The 16,233-nt window shown below is 28.8% G+C and overlaps 1 protein-coding gene across 1 annotated transcript; it reads right to left on the reverse strand.

Moving 5' to 3' along the window:
- Positions 1–8,416: 8,416 nt before the first annotated feature.
- Positions 8,417–13,443, reverse strand: LOC112680515 (periodic tryptophan protein 2 homolog). Its single transcript, XM_025550618.1, has 19 exons — positions 13,240–13,443; positions 13,068–13,180; positions 12,517–12,611; positions 12,327–12,455; positions 11,816–11,933; positions 11,572–11,724; positions 11,355–11,515; positions 11,076–11,298; positions 10,794–11,001; positions 10,568–10,716; positions 10,365–10,512; positions 10,132–10,288; positions 9,875–10,055; positions 9,638–9,785; positions 9,395–9,572; positions 9,193–9,336; positions 9,044–9,118; positions 8,776–8,977; positions 8,417–8,582 (listed from the first exon to the last, which is right to left on the reverse strand). Exons 1-19 carry the CDS (start codon positions 13,255–13,257, stop codon positions 8,453–8,455), a joined length of 2,730 nt encoding a protein of 909 aa, XP_025406403.1. The 5' UTR covers positions 13,258–13,443; the 3' UTR covers positions 8,417–8,452.
- Between the last annotated feature and the right edge of the window lie 2,790 nt (positions 13,444–16,233).

Consider the following 16,233-nt stretch of genomic DNA (forward strand, 5'->3'; position numbering starts at 1 on the left):
TCTGGAAGATCTTGATGGTGATCTTTTTTCGAAGTTTACTGTAAGGAGTTATTGACTTCTTTGTTTTACGTGGTGATGGTGATTTTAAGGGAACAGGAGAATTTAATATAATGCATTGTGCTAGAGAGTTTCTTATTTCCTCTAAATTTTTAATTGATTCTAATTTTTCTTCGGGTGGATTAGTTAGAGGTGTTAACATTTTAATAACCATTGGTTGATTTATACCATTTGGTTCATTAACTTTCATATTTGATTTATTTTTTATTTTCGGCTTCGTACTTTTTTCATTCGTATTTTTATTATTTTGTTTTTTACTTTTCTTAACTTTTTTTGATGTTTCAACATCTTCTTCATTAACTTCAGCATTCATAATATCCATTAATTTGTTTAGTTCGTCCAGATCTTCATCGTCATCCCCTAGGGATAAGACATCGCCATCATCTGAACATAGATAAGTATTATCCTATTGATAAATATTCAATAAAATATATGAATATTGCTTACATGCAGAATTACATCTATAAGAGAGAGCATGTACAATTTATTATATTACCTATATAATAGTTTTTTAACTTTTATTCAAATTACAATATTCGTATAAGAAAGTAGCATCAAAATAGATGACAGATACGATATAATGAAAGAAGAAGTAACAAATATATTAAAGAGTGCCAAACCAAGGAAAGCAGCCGGCCCCGATGAAGTAGTGCTGAATTTTCTTTCACAAATTTCTCCAGATGTACTGCTTAATGTAATACTTGGAACATTAGATTTTCTCTTAATTGACATAAGAGCAGCCAAACGTAGGTTTTCTATATCATCTTCATCAATACTCTAAATAATAAATTGTATTAAATTATTATAAAATAAAAATATGAGTAATCGAATAGAATATAAAAAAAATAAGTATAAGATATAAGTTACAATATGACTAACAAATAAAAATACTAAAGGCTTTATCACAACCAACAACTATTTTCATATAATATAGGAAATTTGTAGACCATGTGTTATTAAATTGTTATGCTATTACAAAGTGAAATAGTATTTCAATACACAATAAAAAAATAAATATAAATGAAAGGATGAAATATGGAATAACTTACAAATATATTTATACGAAGGAGTAATATTACCAACAATGTAAAGAAATAACTAATGTTTCAGTATCTCTTAAGTTCATATAAATTAAAAAGCTCTAATATAAATTCAGAATCACTTAAGTCAACAAAAACAAGCTTAGAACAAAAACAGGGACTGTAACCATATCGTAGATATGTCTTGCTTAACTTTAAGTTCTGGTAGGCCCATTTTATTTCGATAACTCTTTAATTTTTCATTAGCGGAAGTGCTATGTTTTAAATGTCTTACGATAATTTTACACGTTTTTAATACATTATGCAGTTCAGTATTAGTTGAAATAGCTTCTTTCACGCTTAAATTTAATATGTATGCTACGCAAAGATAGTGGTACTTGAGAAGATGCTGATTAATTGCGTTTTTAATGTTTGATCCGTTATCCGATACTATTGTTACAATTTTAGAAGTTATATACCACTCATTAAAAATATTTGATAGCACAGCAGCAATATTTTCTCCGGTATGTGTTACATGTACTTCTCTAGTGGCAAGAACTGTTGAATATAAGTCGTCTTCGAATATAAAATGACACGTTACAGTTATATAAGCCTTATTTGAATCAGACGTCCACATGTCAATTGTAATTTACACGTAATCAATGGATTTAAACATAATTTTTAGTTTAGAGACTATGATATTATATTCATCAGGTAATAATTTAATCGTAAGTAATTTCCTACTTGGAAGGGAATACAATGGCTGTAAAATCTTGGTATACTCTATAATACCAACGTTTTCTACAATTGATAAAGGCTGATAGTCAACAACAATTATTTTTATTAAAGCTTTGCCGATAGTCGCTTTGTCGAATAATTGCATTCCTTATTTAAATATAATCAGTACCTTATTTTGTAACCTGTATAATAAAATATAATAATTAATACTTACATTGTAATCCATTTTGCTTTAATTGATCCACTTAAATTAATAGTGGAAAATAATATCAACTTACAAATGTGGACAAAAAGATTAATGATCAAATAAATATACATTAACGAGAAACTAAATCAATCAAAACATATTGCTAGGATATTTATCTAAACCGTGAAGTACAGAAATAAAGGAGAATAGGTATCTAAGAGAAAACTAAGTGGCCAGTTAGTTACATTTATTTTAAAGACCATACCTATTCACCTTAATGGCATGCGATATAATTATTTGTGCCAGAATAGTCAAAATATTTGTTTAAAAAACTTTTATATTCCTGAGTCTCACCGATTTCAGCTTTTAATCACTACATATAAAAGCATTTTTATTGATTATTATTATATAAATTGGATAAAAATCCAAAAAAAAGATTTAAATATGTGATCATTTTATATAGAGATAATTAATGAAATTATTTAATTCATTTTTTATAAACAATTAAATAATTTCATTAATTATCTCTATATAAAATGATCACATATTTAAATATATTCCTTTTTTTATTGTTTCATATTCAATCGCAATGTTATTGACTTTGTATATACTTCATGATGAATTTTTAATTCGAAACCGGTCGTTTAATACATACATTTTATTACTCCAAGCTACGCGCATTGTTTTATTATTTTATTCTAATTTATTATAATATCCATTATGCGTAACTGTAAACGTGGTTCTTCTTGAAAAAAATTACATTACGTTTAACTGTGGAACCAATTATTGGATTTTCAATGCATTCCTATAAAATATTCATAAAGTAGCAATGTTTTACTACTTTATAGAAATAAAAAAATATTTCAAATGTTATTTTTCTAAACTCCGTTAAGGAATGAAAATACGAATTTATAGAGCTGCTACTGTAAAATTACGCTCAGACAATGTCATTGATAAAAAAATTATGTTTGCGGAGGCACTTGTATTACCATTGGGGTAAATACTTGAGCTTCCTCTACGGCATTTCCTTGAACACTTTTATAACTGATATAACTGATTAAGTGTACGAATACACCGGATATCCAATTGTTTTTATCTTTCCTTTCAGTGCCGGATCACACTATGCGTTTTATCGGTTGCCGAAAACTAGTGAACGTATACGAACGAAATGAAGAATCCCGGGGATTACGATTACAATAACAACTACCGATATTTTAACAATCAACGGAAACCGAAAAACATATATAGTGTAGACATAGGCGCAACTAGAGTTCAATTTCTGGGTGGGCTGAATTTTAATGATACCAGCGACCCGTCCCCACACCCCCCAATATTGATTATCAACATTTACATTTATATTTATATAAATTAGAAGTCCTTACGACCTTACCCATAGTTGTTAATAGTTTATTTCGAAATAAAATGTTGTCACTTACCTATTTACTTATTACTTACAGACTAGCTACCTAAATAAACACGAATAATAAGGATATACATATATAATCAATGAAATATACAGTTCATAGCTATTAAATTTTTATTATAAAGCCTAATTAAATTAACAAATTTTTTTATTTTTTTCAACAAATTTATTTACAATTTCATTTTCGTCTAATTTGTTGGTTACATCTCTCTTTATATTTAAAATAGATAAATTTGTAAATCGATCATGGGTCATGGAAGATCTAAGCCAATGTTTTATTCATCTCATTGAAGAGAACGACCTTTCACAGGTGTCTGAACTTATGAGAATAGATAAAGCCACTTGTAAAAATTTAGAAAAGTTTGGAAATATTAGTTTTTCGACTTCTTTAACATCATTTATATTGAAATTTTTTTTTTTTACTATTTTAAGGTTAAATGCCATTTTAATTTCTGCTTCTAAGCTACTCTTTGAAATATGAAGTAATTTCTATAATTATAATTATTATAATTAATTAATTAGTTATCATTAATCTCTTATACAATTAAAATGTATTTATATACATGGTATTACCAAATTACCTTATAATGATCAATAAACTTCATTGAATCGGTTGTAATTTACAAAATTAACTACAACCGAACTGGCCATAGCCAAGCTTTAATCAGAAAACCTATATTTAAGATTGAAAATAACACTGTCCATAGTAAAAAAATATGTAAAAGTTTTCCAATAACTTTCTACATAATTTGCTAATGACGAATGTAAATCATTTTCTGCCACCGTGGTAGCTGTTAATACATAGTTATGAAGGCTAGTTTATTCTCTCTGTGATGCTCTGATCCTATATTTTGTATGTATTATTTAGGTTAAAACACGTAAAACAAATTATCAAAATCATAAAATATATACACCAGTTAATGGAGTTAAAACCACATGTCATTTTCTTCAGCATAATATTTTTATTTATTCCCATATTTTCTTAAATTCATCTTCAGATCTAAGAGTTTCAAATGTATTAATTACACCAACAATTACGTTTTTAGAAAAACCAAGAGTTGATGTTTTATTTTGTAGTGAAACTGAATAGGCTACGGACAAAACTGGGTGGGCTAAGCCCACCCAAGCCCCCCCTTTAGTTGCGCCTAAGAGTGTAGATGATCCCGTATAACTACTGAATGTAATTTTGAGAACGACCGAAACGCGTCGGCGCAACGAAACCGCAAAAGCGTGGTCTATTTCAGACCGATTTCGGACGGTTCAGAGTAGGGCTGTGCGATTAATCGAGTTAATCGAATATTTTTAACAGTATTAAAATAATTGAATAATCCTAATTCGGAGAATCGGTCTAGTCTAGACGCGGTTCAATTTTAAATATATATGTTGCGGTTGCTTACCGATCGGTTGCGTATTTTATCGGCCCACACTATTGCCATAGTGTGATCTGGCACATAAAACTAGAGCTCATGTGAATATTACATTATATTTATAATGTAAATAAAAATGAAAAAATGTAAATAATATATACATATATTTAGAAAATGACCATTCGGCTGATGCTACAGTCACTGGTAAAATTAAAAATATAATAAAAGATGTAATAACTTCACTATACAAAGATGATAGGTCGTTTTCGATTAAATATAAACATAATTTTTTGTTTTGATATCAGTGTTTTTTATAAACTCCTTTAAAGAACTTGACTAGTTAAATCGGAAGTTACGTCAATTTTGTATAACTAAATAAAATCATAGTATGATTTTACTATTTCTGCTTCATTGCTTCATTTAATTTTATTATATTTGGTGGCAATAAAAAATTAAAAGTATTTGATACTATTTTAAGTCCTTTAAATCGATCTTCAAGTTGAAATAAAGTAGAATCAACTAATAGTAAAAATACTGAAACATATAATTTTTCCTCTGTAATATCCAATTTCCTGTCCCCATCAACTTCACCAAGTAGTTTTTTTAGAATACATTTTTCGTTTATTTTCATTCTGAAATTATATTCCCCATTTTAAACACATATTTTTTGCTGATTCAACCAGTTCTTTATAATCATGTCTCATGTTTTTAATTGAATTAATACCAATTTGCAAAAACCATTGGCTTAATGGATACTGGTTTGTGAGCTCTGTAACATCTTGTACACCACATATAATGGTTTTAAAACATTTTCCCAATTAATTATAAGCAAAACAAACTCAAAAGATTGCATTTTCTTTTTAAAGAGATTTTGCTCTATTTAATTCATCACTTTTTTTGCTGGTTAGTGAAATATTTGTCACAGATTTCAACACATTAATATAATTTTCTTTTAATGCATATGCAGATGAATGAAAGCTAGACATCTTCCCATCTTGTATTGTACACTTTTTTCAAAACTTTTTTTTGTATTTGATTTGCTATATCATTACCAAATGTTAATGATACTCATATAGGTGCATTTTAGCTGAAAAACTAATATATATTTTGGACTATATTGAAAAATGTAAAAATTTTTAATGAACTTTTGGCAACATCAGCAATTACTAGATTTAAGTTATAAGCAGTACAATGTACATATAAGGAACTAGGGACTACATCAGAAATCCTTTTTGTACCTCTGATTTAGCACCGCTCATAACTGAGGCTTCGTCGTAGCCTTGTCCTTTACATTTTGTAATATCTAAATTATATTTTTTCAAAATATTAAGTATTAAGTTGAGGTATCTTCTGCGCTATAATTCATCAATGCATAAAATCCTGACAAAGATTCCTTTATTCGCACAGTATGTTCATTATAATTCACAACAATACCTCAGTATCACAGAAACCTGGTCAATTTTTTTAGTCTTGTGTTGAATCTATTATGATTGAGAAAAATTGTGCTGCTTTTATTACTTCACATATATTTTTTCTTAACTCAGCAGCTAATAATTCAATAAGTTCCTTTTGTATCTTTCAACTTAAATATTTTATTTTTGATTCTTCATTATATAAAAGTTTACTTAAAATAGGATCAAACCCTGACATCAATTTAACTGTGCGTAAAAAAATTCCTTCAGAATTACTGTTAGCTTTTCCTTAATTTCCCCTCAATGCAGTATTTCCTGCGGTAAGGCATATTATTATTCTTTAACGTTTTAAAACTTCTCTCCAGAATTTTGCTTTTTCGGATATATACTTTTCCAAGTTTTTATCTATAGTTTCATTTTTAACATTTTATTTCATTTAAAACTAATGAATAACATAGCTACATTCTAGGTACTTTAACGCCGGCTTTAGTAGTCATATAATAGTAGTCTTTAGTAGGATGATATAGGGGATTCTGGGTGTCCTCCCCTTTAAAAAGTCCTCCCTAGCAACCCGCAATACACTAATAATATTCCCCTTAGAATGCAACCCTCAACACAGAAAAACCTAACAAAAACAACGACCCTCCCCTTAAATTAATATTCTCATCAACTATTAAACACGACCTTATCTTTACAGTACACAGATAAATCTAACGAAAACATTTACATTCCCCTTATAATACAACTCTCAACACATACAAACCTTACAAAAACCACGACCCTCACTCACCCGAGTTTAATTATCCAGAAATAGCGCCCTTAGTTGTCTTGCCGCTCCTACATAATTAGTACCGCAATATGTGTATATGTCGTACAGTATACCACGGTGGGCTAAATTGATTTCAAGTGATTAGTTTCTCCGACTAGATCTGTAAAAACATCACTGCTATAAAAATTGATAAATGTGTTTGATTTTTCAACAAGTCCTTCTGTTGAAAGTTTTGGAAATTTCCATAGAAAATTAAACATTTCATCTATGTTTCTAACAGCAATGTACCGTATTGTAATATTTGCTATCACACAGTCAAATAAAGTATGAAACACATTTTGCTTAAACTTCTCTTCTCGGTTGCAATCATCTACTTGAATTGATCCATCAGTTAGTTTTCTTCTAATGGTGCGTTTTTCTGAAAAGGTTGTAGCACTGTTTATATTGCCACCAACAAGTTTACACTCTTCCACTATGATTTCACAGTTATTTCTTAAATGTGTCAAATTGTTTATCAAGCGGTCTAAATTTTTCACTTCTACGTCAATAGTACTTTTTCTTGTTTGTAAGATTTCGCTCCTATGGTCGATTGTGGTCAGCATTTTAAACCAAACAAAAGGCCATAATTACACATTCAAATAGATTAACATACGTGGAAAGTCCCCTTAAATCATTTAAAATTTCAGCAGTTAGATTAAGATTTTGAACCTCTTTGATCGCCTCTTTAATGCTAACTATGTTCATTGAAAATGGCTTGACATATTCAATTCTTGAAGACTATCTTGTATCAGATATGTTGTGTAGTGAACATTTCAGATGTTCTTGCAAGATTTTCCATCTCCGAGGGCTAGAACTAAATATATTATAGCATTTGTGTAGATTTCCAAAAAATTTAATTGCTCCACTGCAACATTGAGCAGCTTCGACTCCGCACAAATTCAAACTATGACAGGCACATGGTGAAAAAATAGCTAAAGAATTGTCTTTTAGAATTCGACTTTGTACTCCTTTATACAATGAGAGCTAGTACTAGTGTAGAGTTGATAGTGGATGAGAGAAAATACTCTGAAGGTTTAGGTAAGTGACGGGTCGAGAAGAAACAAAAGCAGTAAGAATGTTTATAAAAATGAATGTTGAAAGAAAAAGAGAAAGACTAAAAAAGAGATGGCTGAATACGATTGAGAATGATCAGAGGGCTGTTGGTGTGTGCATAGGGGATGTAGAAAATTGAGACTAAATAAAAAGTGGAGGTTTAGGAAAAGAGTGGCTGACCCCAAATAGTTGAGAGAAAGGCAAAGGAGAAGAAGATACATTGTAGTAAATTATTAAGAATAATATAGTATATAGAAATTATTATAAACTAGTTTTTACAATAAATATATAAAAATAAATTAAAACTATGTCAATAAAGTAAAATAATACATTTGGAATCTAATAATATTTATTTACACTAATTAAAATTGTTATTAATATAACAGTATTAAATGGAAATAACATTGTTTTCATTGACTTCCATTGTTTCAATTTCAGTTTTTACTTCTTTTAATTCTTTTAGTTGCAAACTGGCTATTCTCTTAACAACCGAAAGTGTATATTTGTTATAATCACAACTGGAAAATGAGAAAAATTAATTTTAATAAAAAATAAATAAATAATTTTATGTTTTATTTAATATTTAATGAAGATGTAAGTAACATTTTTATTTTTGTATAAAGTACAATTTATATAGAAGATATTTAATATATTAATATATTCTATGCAGATTTTGCATAGTATAATAAATTTATGGAAATTAATACTTACACCTTAGACAGATCTGTATATTTTTTTGATAAATTTTTATATAGTGTTAAAATTACAGTTTGATGAGGTTGGTAAGAATTTAGAAGTGATGTCACCCATTGCATATAAAATTCTATGTGCCTAGTAGATCCTAAGACAATTGAAATATGTTTAAAAATTTTTTCTGCATACATTTTAGGTAATGATACCACTGTCAATTCAACTATAAAAAAAAAAAAACATTATTATAGTACATTTTATCTTACAACTAAAAAAATTATGTACTCACTATCTTTTGATGGTATGGCTTCTAAAATTTCAGTAATGAGTTTTGGTTCATTGAGACGTAAAGCCATCATCAAAGCTTAAAATAATTAACATTTAAAATCAAATATAAATAATTAATTAGAATATAATTATACTTCATATTACACTCACCTGATGCATACTCTTTCTTGAACAAAGTTTCTCTTGTTGTCACTGGCGTTATACCAATTTCCAAAAGAAAGGGATCAAATATAAATCCACTGTTGAGAGAATAAACTAAAACACCTTCTGTTGTTGCAGCAGTCCATGATAGACCTAATATTTTATTATGATTAATAAAATGTAATAAAAAAAAATATACATAAATATTTACCAGTAGGAGAAAATTTGACATCAAAAACATTAACTTCAGGTTTAAATGTTCTTGCAGCTAAATCACCCTTATGTACTCCGGGTAACTTTAATCTAACATTTCCCCCTTCTCTTGTTTCCCGTTCTTCAACTAGGTCTATGTTACCAAATTCTGTCATTTTACGTCGGTTTATAACATCCTATTTTTTTTGTAAAGAAAATCAAAATTTAATATTAATATGTATTTTAAATTTAAACTACTTACAAGAACTGCATCAAATGATTGATTCTGAGTAATTTCAAATTTTTTCAATAAAATGCCCTCAGTGACATTATAAATACAAACATTTTTGGACTGGCCTCCTGCAATTACAAACTGACCATCAGCTGAATAACAAACAGAGTTAAAAGCTCTATAAAAAAAAAAAATTAGTTTAGTACAATAAAAACATTAAATATATTAATAATCAATATTTATTTATAAGAACAAAAAATTTAATACTTTGACTGAAGATTTTTTTTTGCAGTGATAAGATCGGTATCTTTTCGGCCACTTCCAAGATCATTTCTGCCTTCAATACTAGCTACTTGAGTTGAAGTACGAACATCAAAAAACAATAATTGACCATCCAGTGTAGCAACAACCACTTCTTTTCCATCAGGACGAAATGCAACACATAAACCTAATTACAATAAATGTGTAGTTAATAACATGTGGTGTATCATGGCATAATTTTATATTTAATAATTAATAATTACCATCAGCAAAAAGTTGAATAGTTTCATGATCAGACCCATTTTCAACAGCATTCCAAATACGCAATGTCTTATCCCAACTAGCAGTTACCAATGTAGAACTGGAAATTATAGGACTGAATGCTAAGCTTACTATTGGTCCCTCATGTCCTGACAATACCTAGTTAAATGTAATATTAAACAAATACCAAATACAGTATTTTCCAGTATGTAGTGTAAGTGTTTTAAATTCTTACCTCTAAAAGTTTACCAATTTTCATAGACCATAAGTATGCTTCAAAAACATCTTGCCCACCAGCAGCTATAAATTCTCCAGTTGAGTCAATAGCTACACAACTGAACTGTACTGGACGAGGTGATACAAATGTTTTAAAATTACGGTATCTATAAAGAAAATTTAATGTTATACAAGAAAAGTTTTTGTTTAACAAATTCCTACCTAATTAAATCAAAAGCTCGGACAGTACCATCCAAAGATGCAGATATGACAAATTTTTTGTTGGGACCAAATACTACATCAGTAACAGTACTTGTATGTTCAGAGAATGTAACAAAGCAAAATCCTGATTGAGTATTCCATAATTTCACCTGAAATTAAAAATTATTTCAAGAATATGGACTAAATGTATGCACATATAAATATTATTTCTTTAAAAATTACATACTTTTCCATCCTCACCTCCAGTAGCAATATACACAGAATCAGCAGAGTAAGTTAAGCAAGATATTTCAGAACCATGTGCCTGTTGTTTCATAACATAGGTTTCACTTTGCCATTCCCAAACTAACAACTGACCATGTCCTTCACAGCCTAATGCAATCCAATCACCTGCATTATTTAATACTATTGTACTAATACTGGTATCTGAAATACTAAAACATATATATTTGATAAAATATATTTTATAGGGGGGGGGGGGGGGGGAAATAAATGATTAACTACTAACTTTAATGAGTGAATGAGAGATATTCCAACAGTCTCGAAAATTAAAAAAGATCCATTAGAGAAACCAATAACAAGGATTTTGACCTTTTTATGATAATCAGCAGCAGTTGTTTTCAAATTGTTATGTTCATCTTTTATATGGTCGTTCAGAAAATGTTTTGACAATTTATTGTAACTCAATACATTTTTCTTATCTTTAGATAATATTTTTAGTTTATTTTTTTCTGAAAGCATGAATAACATTAATACAATATAATTATAATTTTATTTTATTGATTACCTTCTTGACTCATTACATAACGTTCTCTATCTTCTCCTTTGGATAAATCAATATCATCTTCATCATCATCATTTAATTTCAACCGTTTTGTATTAGTTGATTCAATAGTAGTTAATTGATTTAAGTCCAGTGAACATTGCCAGACAGTTAAATGACCATTCCTACAGTTATATAGGGAATTAGTTTAATTAAAAAAGTTGATGAATTCACAACATACCGACTGATGGTCATTAGATCTAAAGAATTTTGTTCAAAAAATATACCAACAATAACATCAGAATGTCCAATTAGTGAATATGGTCGAAAGTTTGAATAATTCTTTAATGTATACAACCTTACAGTAGCATCTTTACTACCTACAGCAAAAATACTGAAAAAAAAATGATTCATTAGATTAGATTATAAGATTCAATTAGGTAAACATTTATTCATAATATAGAAATTTACACTTTTTCATTTACCTAGAATCATCAGTCCATGCAACATACGTAGTATCTCCTAAAATATCACTAAAAACTCGTTCTAACGCAAATTGATTAAATTGCCCAATAAAATGACCAGGAGTTTGCAAAATAAAAACTGAAAATAAATCATGTAATTGTATTTTAAAGTAAAATAATATGTAAAATTGCATTGTAGGAGTCAGGAGTATACCCAGAAATTTTTATGGGGGGGGGGGGGGGCAAAATTTTTATTTTATCTGTTCTCTAATTATAATTACAGTTTAACTGAATACCAACAAATTACTGTTAATATACTATAGTATGGTTTATACATTATAGGTATATTATATAATCTAACTTTGTATATTGAAGATAATAGGAAATTAAAATACCCAATATACTATTATTATACTATTTATTATTAAACTATTGAGTATGAAGAAATTTTAATGAGAGGGATCCGGACTCGAACCCCCTCCATTGGTATGAGATTATACGAATTAATTTTAATAAATATCAAAGTACTTACTTTTGTTGAGTTTACAAGCTGCAATGTGTTTTCCATCAGGACTAAAGCTCAGATGAAGTACTTTTTCATTGAAACGATACTTATGTAAGACTCTATTACTTATTAAACTGATTAGATGTGCTTCTCCGACTAGGTAAAATGAATATTTAGTTTTTTTTTTTTACAAAAACTTATAAATTGTTTACTGTACCTTCATTCACAGCAAACAGTAGGGTTCCATCTGGTGACAAAGATATTTGTTCATAATTATGAGTACTTTCCACTGGAAGTGTATTTGAGGTATTACTGAAATGAGATGAAATTTATAATGTCAGTTAAGTAGAACAAGTGGCTTACATTCAATTTTGCCCTGGGGGGAGTTTAACAAATATAATCGATATTTTATTTTTTTTCGTTGCACAGATAAATAACTGCTATAAATAGATATTATTTTATACAACTTTTTTACCAATTTACAGTTTACTTTTACATTACAGTAAATTGATAGCTATCGGAATATAAAAACATCATAGTTAACAAAACTTTTCAAACACCTATCAATAAAATTATTTAATTATAATATTTGTATAGTTGTATATTTTAAGTTCAAAGCGTAAAAATGAAACTACGATTATATTACACATTATCAATAATAGAAAAATTTTCTTTTTTTTTTTTTGACTTTGGCGGGGGTTTGAACCCAGAAACCTCGCCGTATGTACGCCACTGAGTACAACAGTGTTGCGATATAGATTTATTTACTTTTTCAAATCATAAATCGATATCCGATTGCCCACAGGACTGATGACAGAATTTCCATCGGGTGTGAAAACCAAATTTCCTTTACGATAGATCGTTCCGAGTATGTTGGAGAACTAGACAACAATAAAAACAAAAGTAATAACGGCTACACGGAATTCATCATAAGACATACCTTGTAATTAAATCTCATTGTACAACTAAAAGCATGAATTCAAAAAGATGACAAATAAAGAAGAAGTTAAATAACAAATATAAAACGGTTCACAGTTGAATGATACTCCTCGACAACGAATAATCAAGATGTTATAGTTCGTGAGCACAATAAAATAAAAACAAAACGTAAAAAGCACGTGGAACTAACACTGAAATGTTATCAATTTCACCACCACGGAGCGATAACAAAAGGTTTTTGATAACACCAAACAAGCATATAAACAATATTATCACTGATGGAAGGATAAAAATATTATTTTAATAATAACTCCTGACGAACGTGCTACATGCGATTTTTTCCATTGAACAGAAAACCATAAATCTATCATTATAGGCCTATTGAATTATCCAATTCCAGATAGATCAATTTGCTCCGAACCCTATGCTTAGATCAGGCCGCGGCCTGACCAAATTTTTAAAATGAGGCCGGAGATCAGAGGAATCTGTGGTTTGCACTTTGCAATATTCTGACCTCGCGATTATTTTCGCGAGGAATACCGGATGGACTCTGTCCGCATCGGTACTTGTATGAAAGGAACGGAAACGTTTAAATGTGAATTACCAAAATTGAAATACATAATAAAATATTTTTCGGAACGGTGTTTGTCGATACATATCTAGTATTCATGTTTAATACTTGTAACGTGAGAGCACAAATTATTTTTCTATGCAAAGTAAAAATGTAGACTTGTGGTCGCTGGGGTGTTTGAGAGGCCGTTGCATTTTTATTTGGCCTGAGTAAAATTTTAGAAGCTCGACGCCACTGGATAGATCTTATGCAAATACAATAAAAATATTTTTGTCCAGGGTCACATTAAATTTAATATAGAATGTCAAGTACTGCCGGTTACCTGTGCAGATCTGATGTGCAGGAGCGGATTTAAGGCACTACGAACTATGTGGCCGCATAGAGCGGCAAAATTATATTGAGTATTTATTTTGATTTTGTAAAATTAGCTACATAATTTTTAAAATTTTATCTATCACTTCAAAATATTTAAATTGTGGATTTTGTATTCGTTTGTTTTTAGCAAACTAATATTTATATTTTCCCAGGAATTCATCTACGACAACGACGATTGTATTTTATTATGGCTTATCTTATTGTTTATGAAATGTCTCGTAATAATATAATAAAATCTATAAAAAGAAAAAAAAATTCGTCATGATGAAACTCGATATGGACAAGTAGAAATATCAGCGAAAGATAATTTTAGAATTAATACATTCTACGTTATACTTGATAGATTAGCTACTGAATTGAGTGACAGACTAAAAGCATATGAAACATTCTGCAAACCGTTTATTTCTTTACTAAACTTCATAAATTGGAAAACTCTGAAATCAGGGGCGGATACAATGGCCCTAAACGGTGGGAGGAGGGCAATTTATTAGTTATAGGCTAAAAAAATATCATCTATTTAAAAAAAAAGGTGTTTATTTTTTAGATAATGAAGAACCTTATGTATTTATTTAAAAAAAACTTATTAATCTTTATATATTACCGCTAATTATTATATATGATAAATATTATATATAAATTAATTAATAAAATATTTTAAATTATAAAATATTTTTTTCTATTATTTTTTGAAAATATATCTATCACTTCATCTATGTCAATATGTTGATTTCGATGACAATGTATAATCGCCAATCCAGAAAGTCTTTTTTGTAACATGTTGCACTGCAGCCAAGTTTTTATTCTCTTAAGTGCAGAAAAACAAATATGTGATTAATTAATTTATTTGATAAAATATCAATGTTATACTATATTTTTAACACAATATTATCAAAACAAGATGATTTTAATCTGAACGATACGACAGCGACAATCAAATGCAAGCCGCAAGTAGCGATAAAACCATGATTGTATACGGCATGCATAGTTAATTTAAAAATTTATTGATTACTGTTATCGTAAAAGTTGCAGTAGTAAATAGTAATAGTGAAAAGGGATTAGAATGATAGGTATACATATTTTGATGGCCCAAATTCTAAAAATGAAATATTAATTACAAAAGTCAAATTTGATACTTTTTTTTTTGAACGAAGGAGGGGGGGCAACTGCCCCTGTTGCCCCCCCCCTGTATCCGCCCCTGTCTGAAATAATGGTTTAAGCAAATTAGTTATTTTGCATTTACAAATCAGACTTAGAAAAAAATTAATTTATTAATGAACTACTACATTTTCGTTCTCATCAAATTACAAGATTTAACGAAAAGAAAATTACACCATTATTACTATTTCTGGCAGTGGCGGACCTACATATAGATAAAGGTTTGATTTCACTCGTGCCTCAGCATAAGAGGGGCCTCAAACGATTTAACTTAGAAAATTATAAACGTTAAAATTTAAAAAATTTTACTAAAAACCTCATAAAAGTTTATTTTTAGTTTTTAGCTTTCCATTTATTTTTGTAAGTAAACCATTGCATAATTAGCTATGGAGGTTCAGAATAATAGTAATCTAGCATGATCAATTAGTTATTAGATCTTAATATAATATGAAGATAGATAGGTTTTTATTCATTTATTAATTTTAAACAAAATATCCTAGAAAAAAAAGGAGTTATAATTATACTAATGCAGAATAATAATTTTATCACATAAATAAATTAGCGGTTGTAACTTGTATCCTACTGACATTTAATTCGGCAGAATCATCTAATCAAATCGAATCTTCTAGAACATTATTTGCTTTTGAGCTCGAAATCCAATGTTTTTGATATAACTAAATTGTTAGTCATTGAAAATAATAATCTTATGACAAACTTCTCAAAATTACTAAAAGCATTTTATTAATTTCTCACTTTACCAGTAACTGTAGTCAGTGCTGAGAGATTGTTTTCAAAACTGAAGTCAATAAAAAGTTACCTCAGAAACACTATGTCTCGAACACGTCTAAGTGGTTTGCCTATGATATCTATTGAAAACGAACATACAAAAAAATC

This window comes from Sipha flava, unplaced genomic scaffold (assembly GCF_003268045.1).
Source record: "Sipha flava isolate LNK unplaced genomic scaffold, YSA_version1 177_pilon_pilon, whole genome shotgun sequence".
Taxonomy (NCBI): domain Eukaryota; kingdom Metazoa; phylum Arthropoda; class Insecta; order Hemiptera; family Aphididae; genus Sipha; species Sipha flava.

Excerpts from the sequence above, each read along its gene's own strand:
- LOC112680515 (XM_025550618.1), bottom strand. Across the intron at positions 11,002-11,075 it reads TCTCTCATTCACTCATTAAA|TATTTCAGATACCAGTATTA; the intron begins GTTAGTAGTTAA and ends TATATGTTTTAG. Across the intron at positions 10,289-10,364 it reads AAATTGGTAAACTTTTAGAG|GTATTGTCAGGACATGAGGG; the intron begins GTAAGAATTTAA and ends ACATTTAACTAG.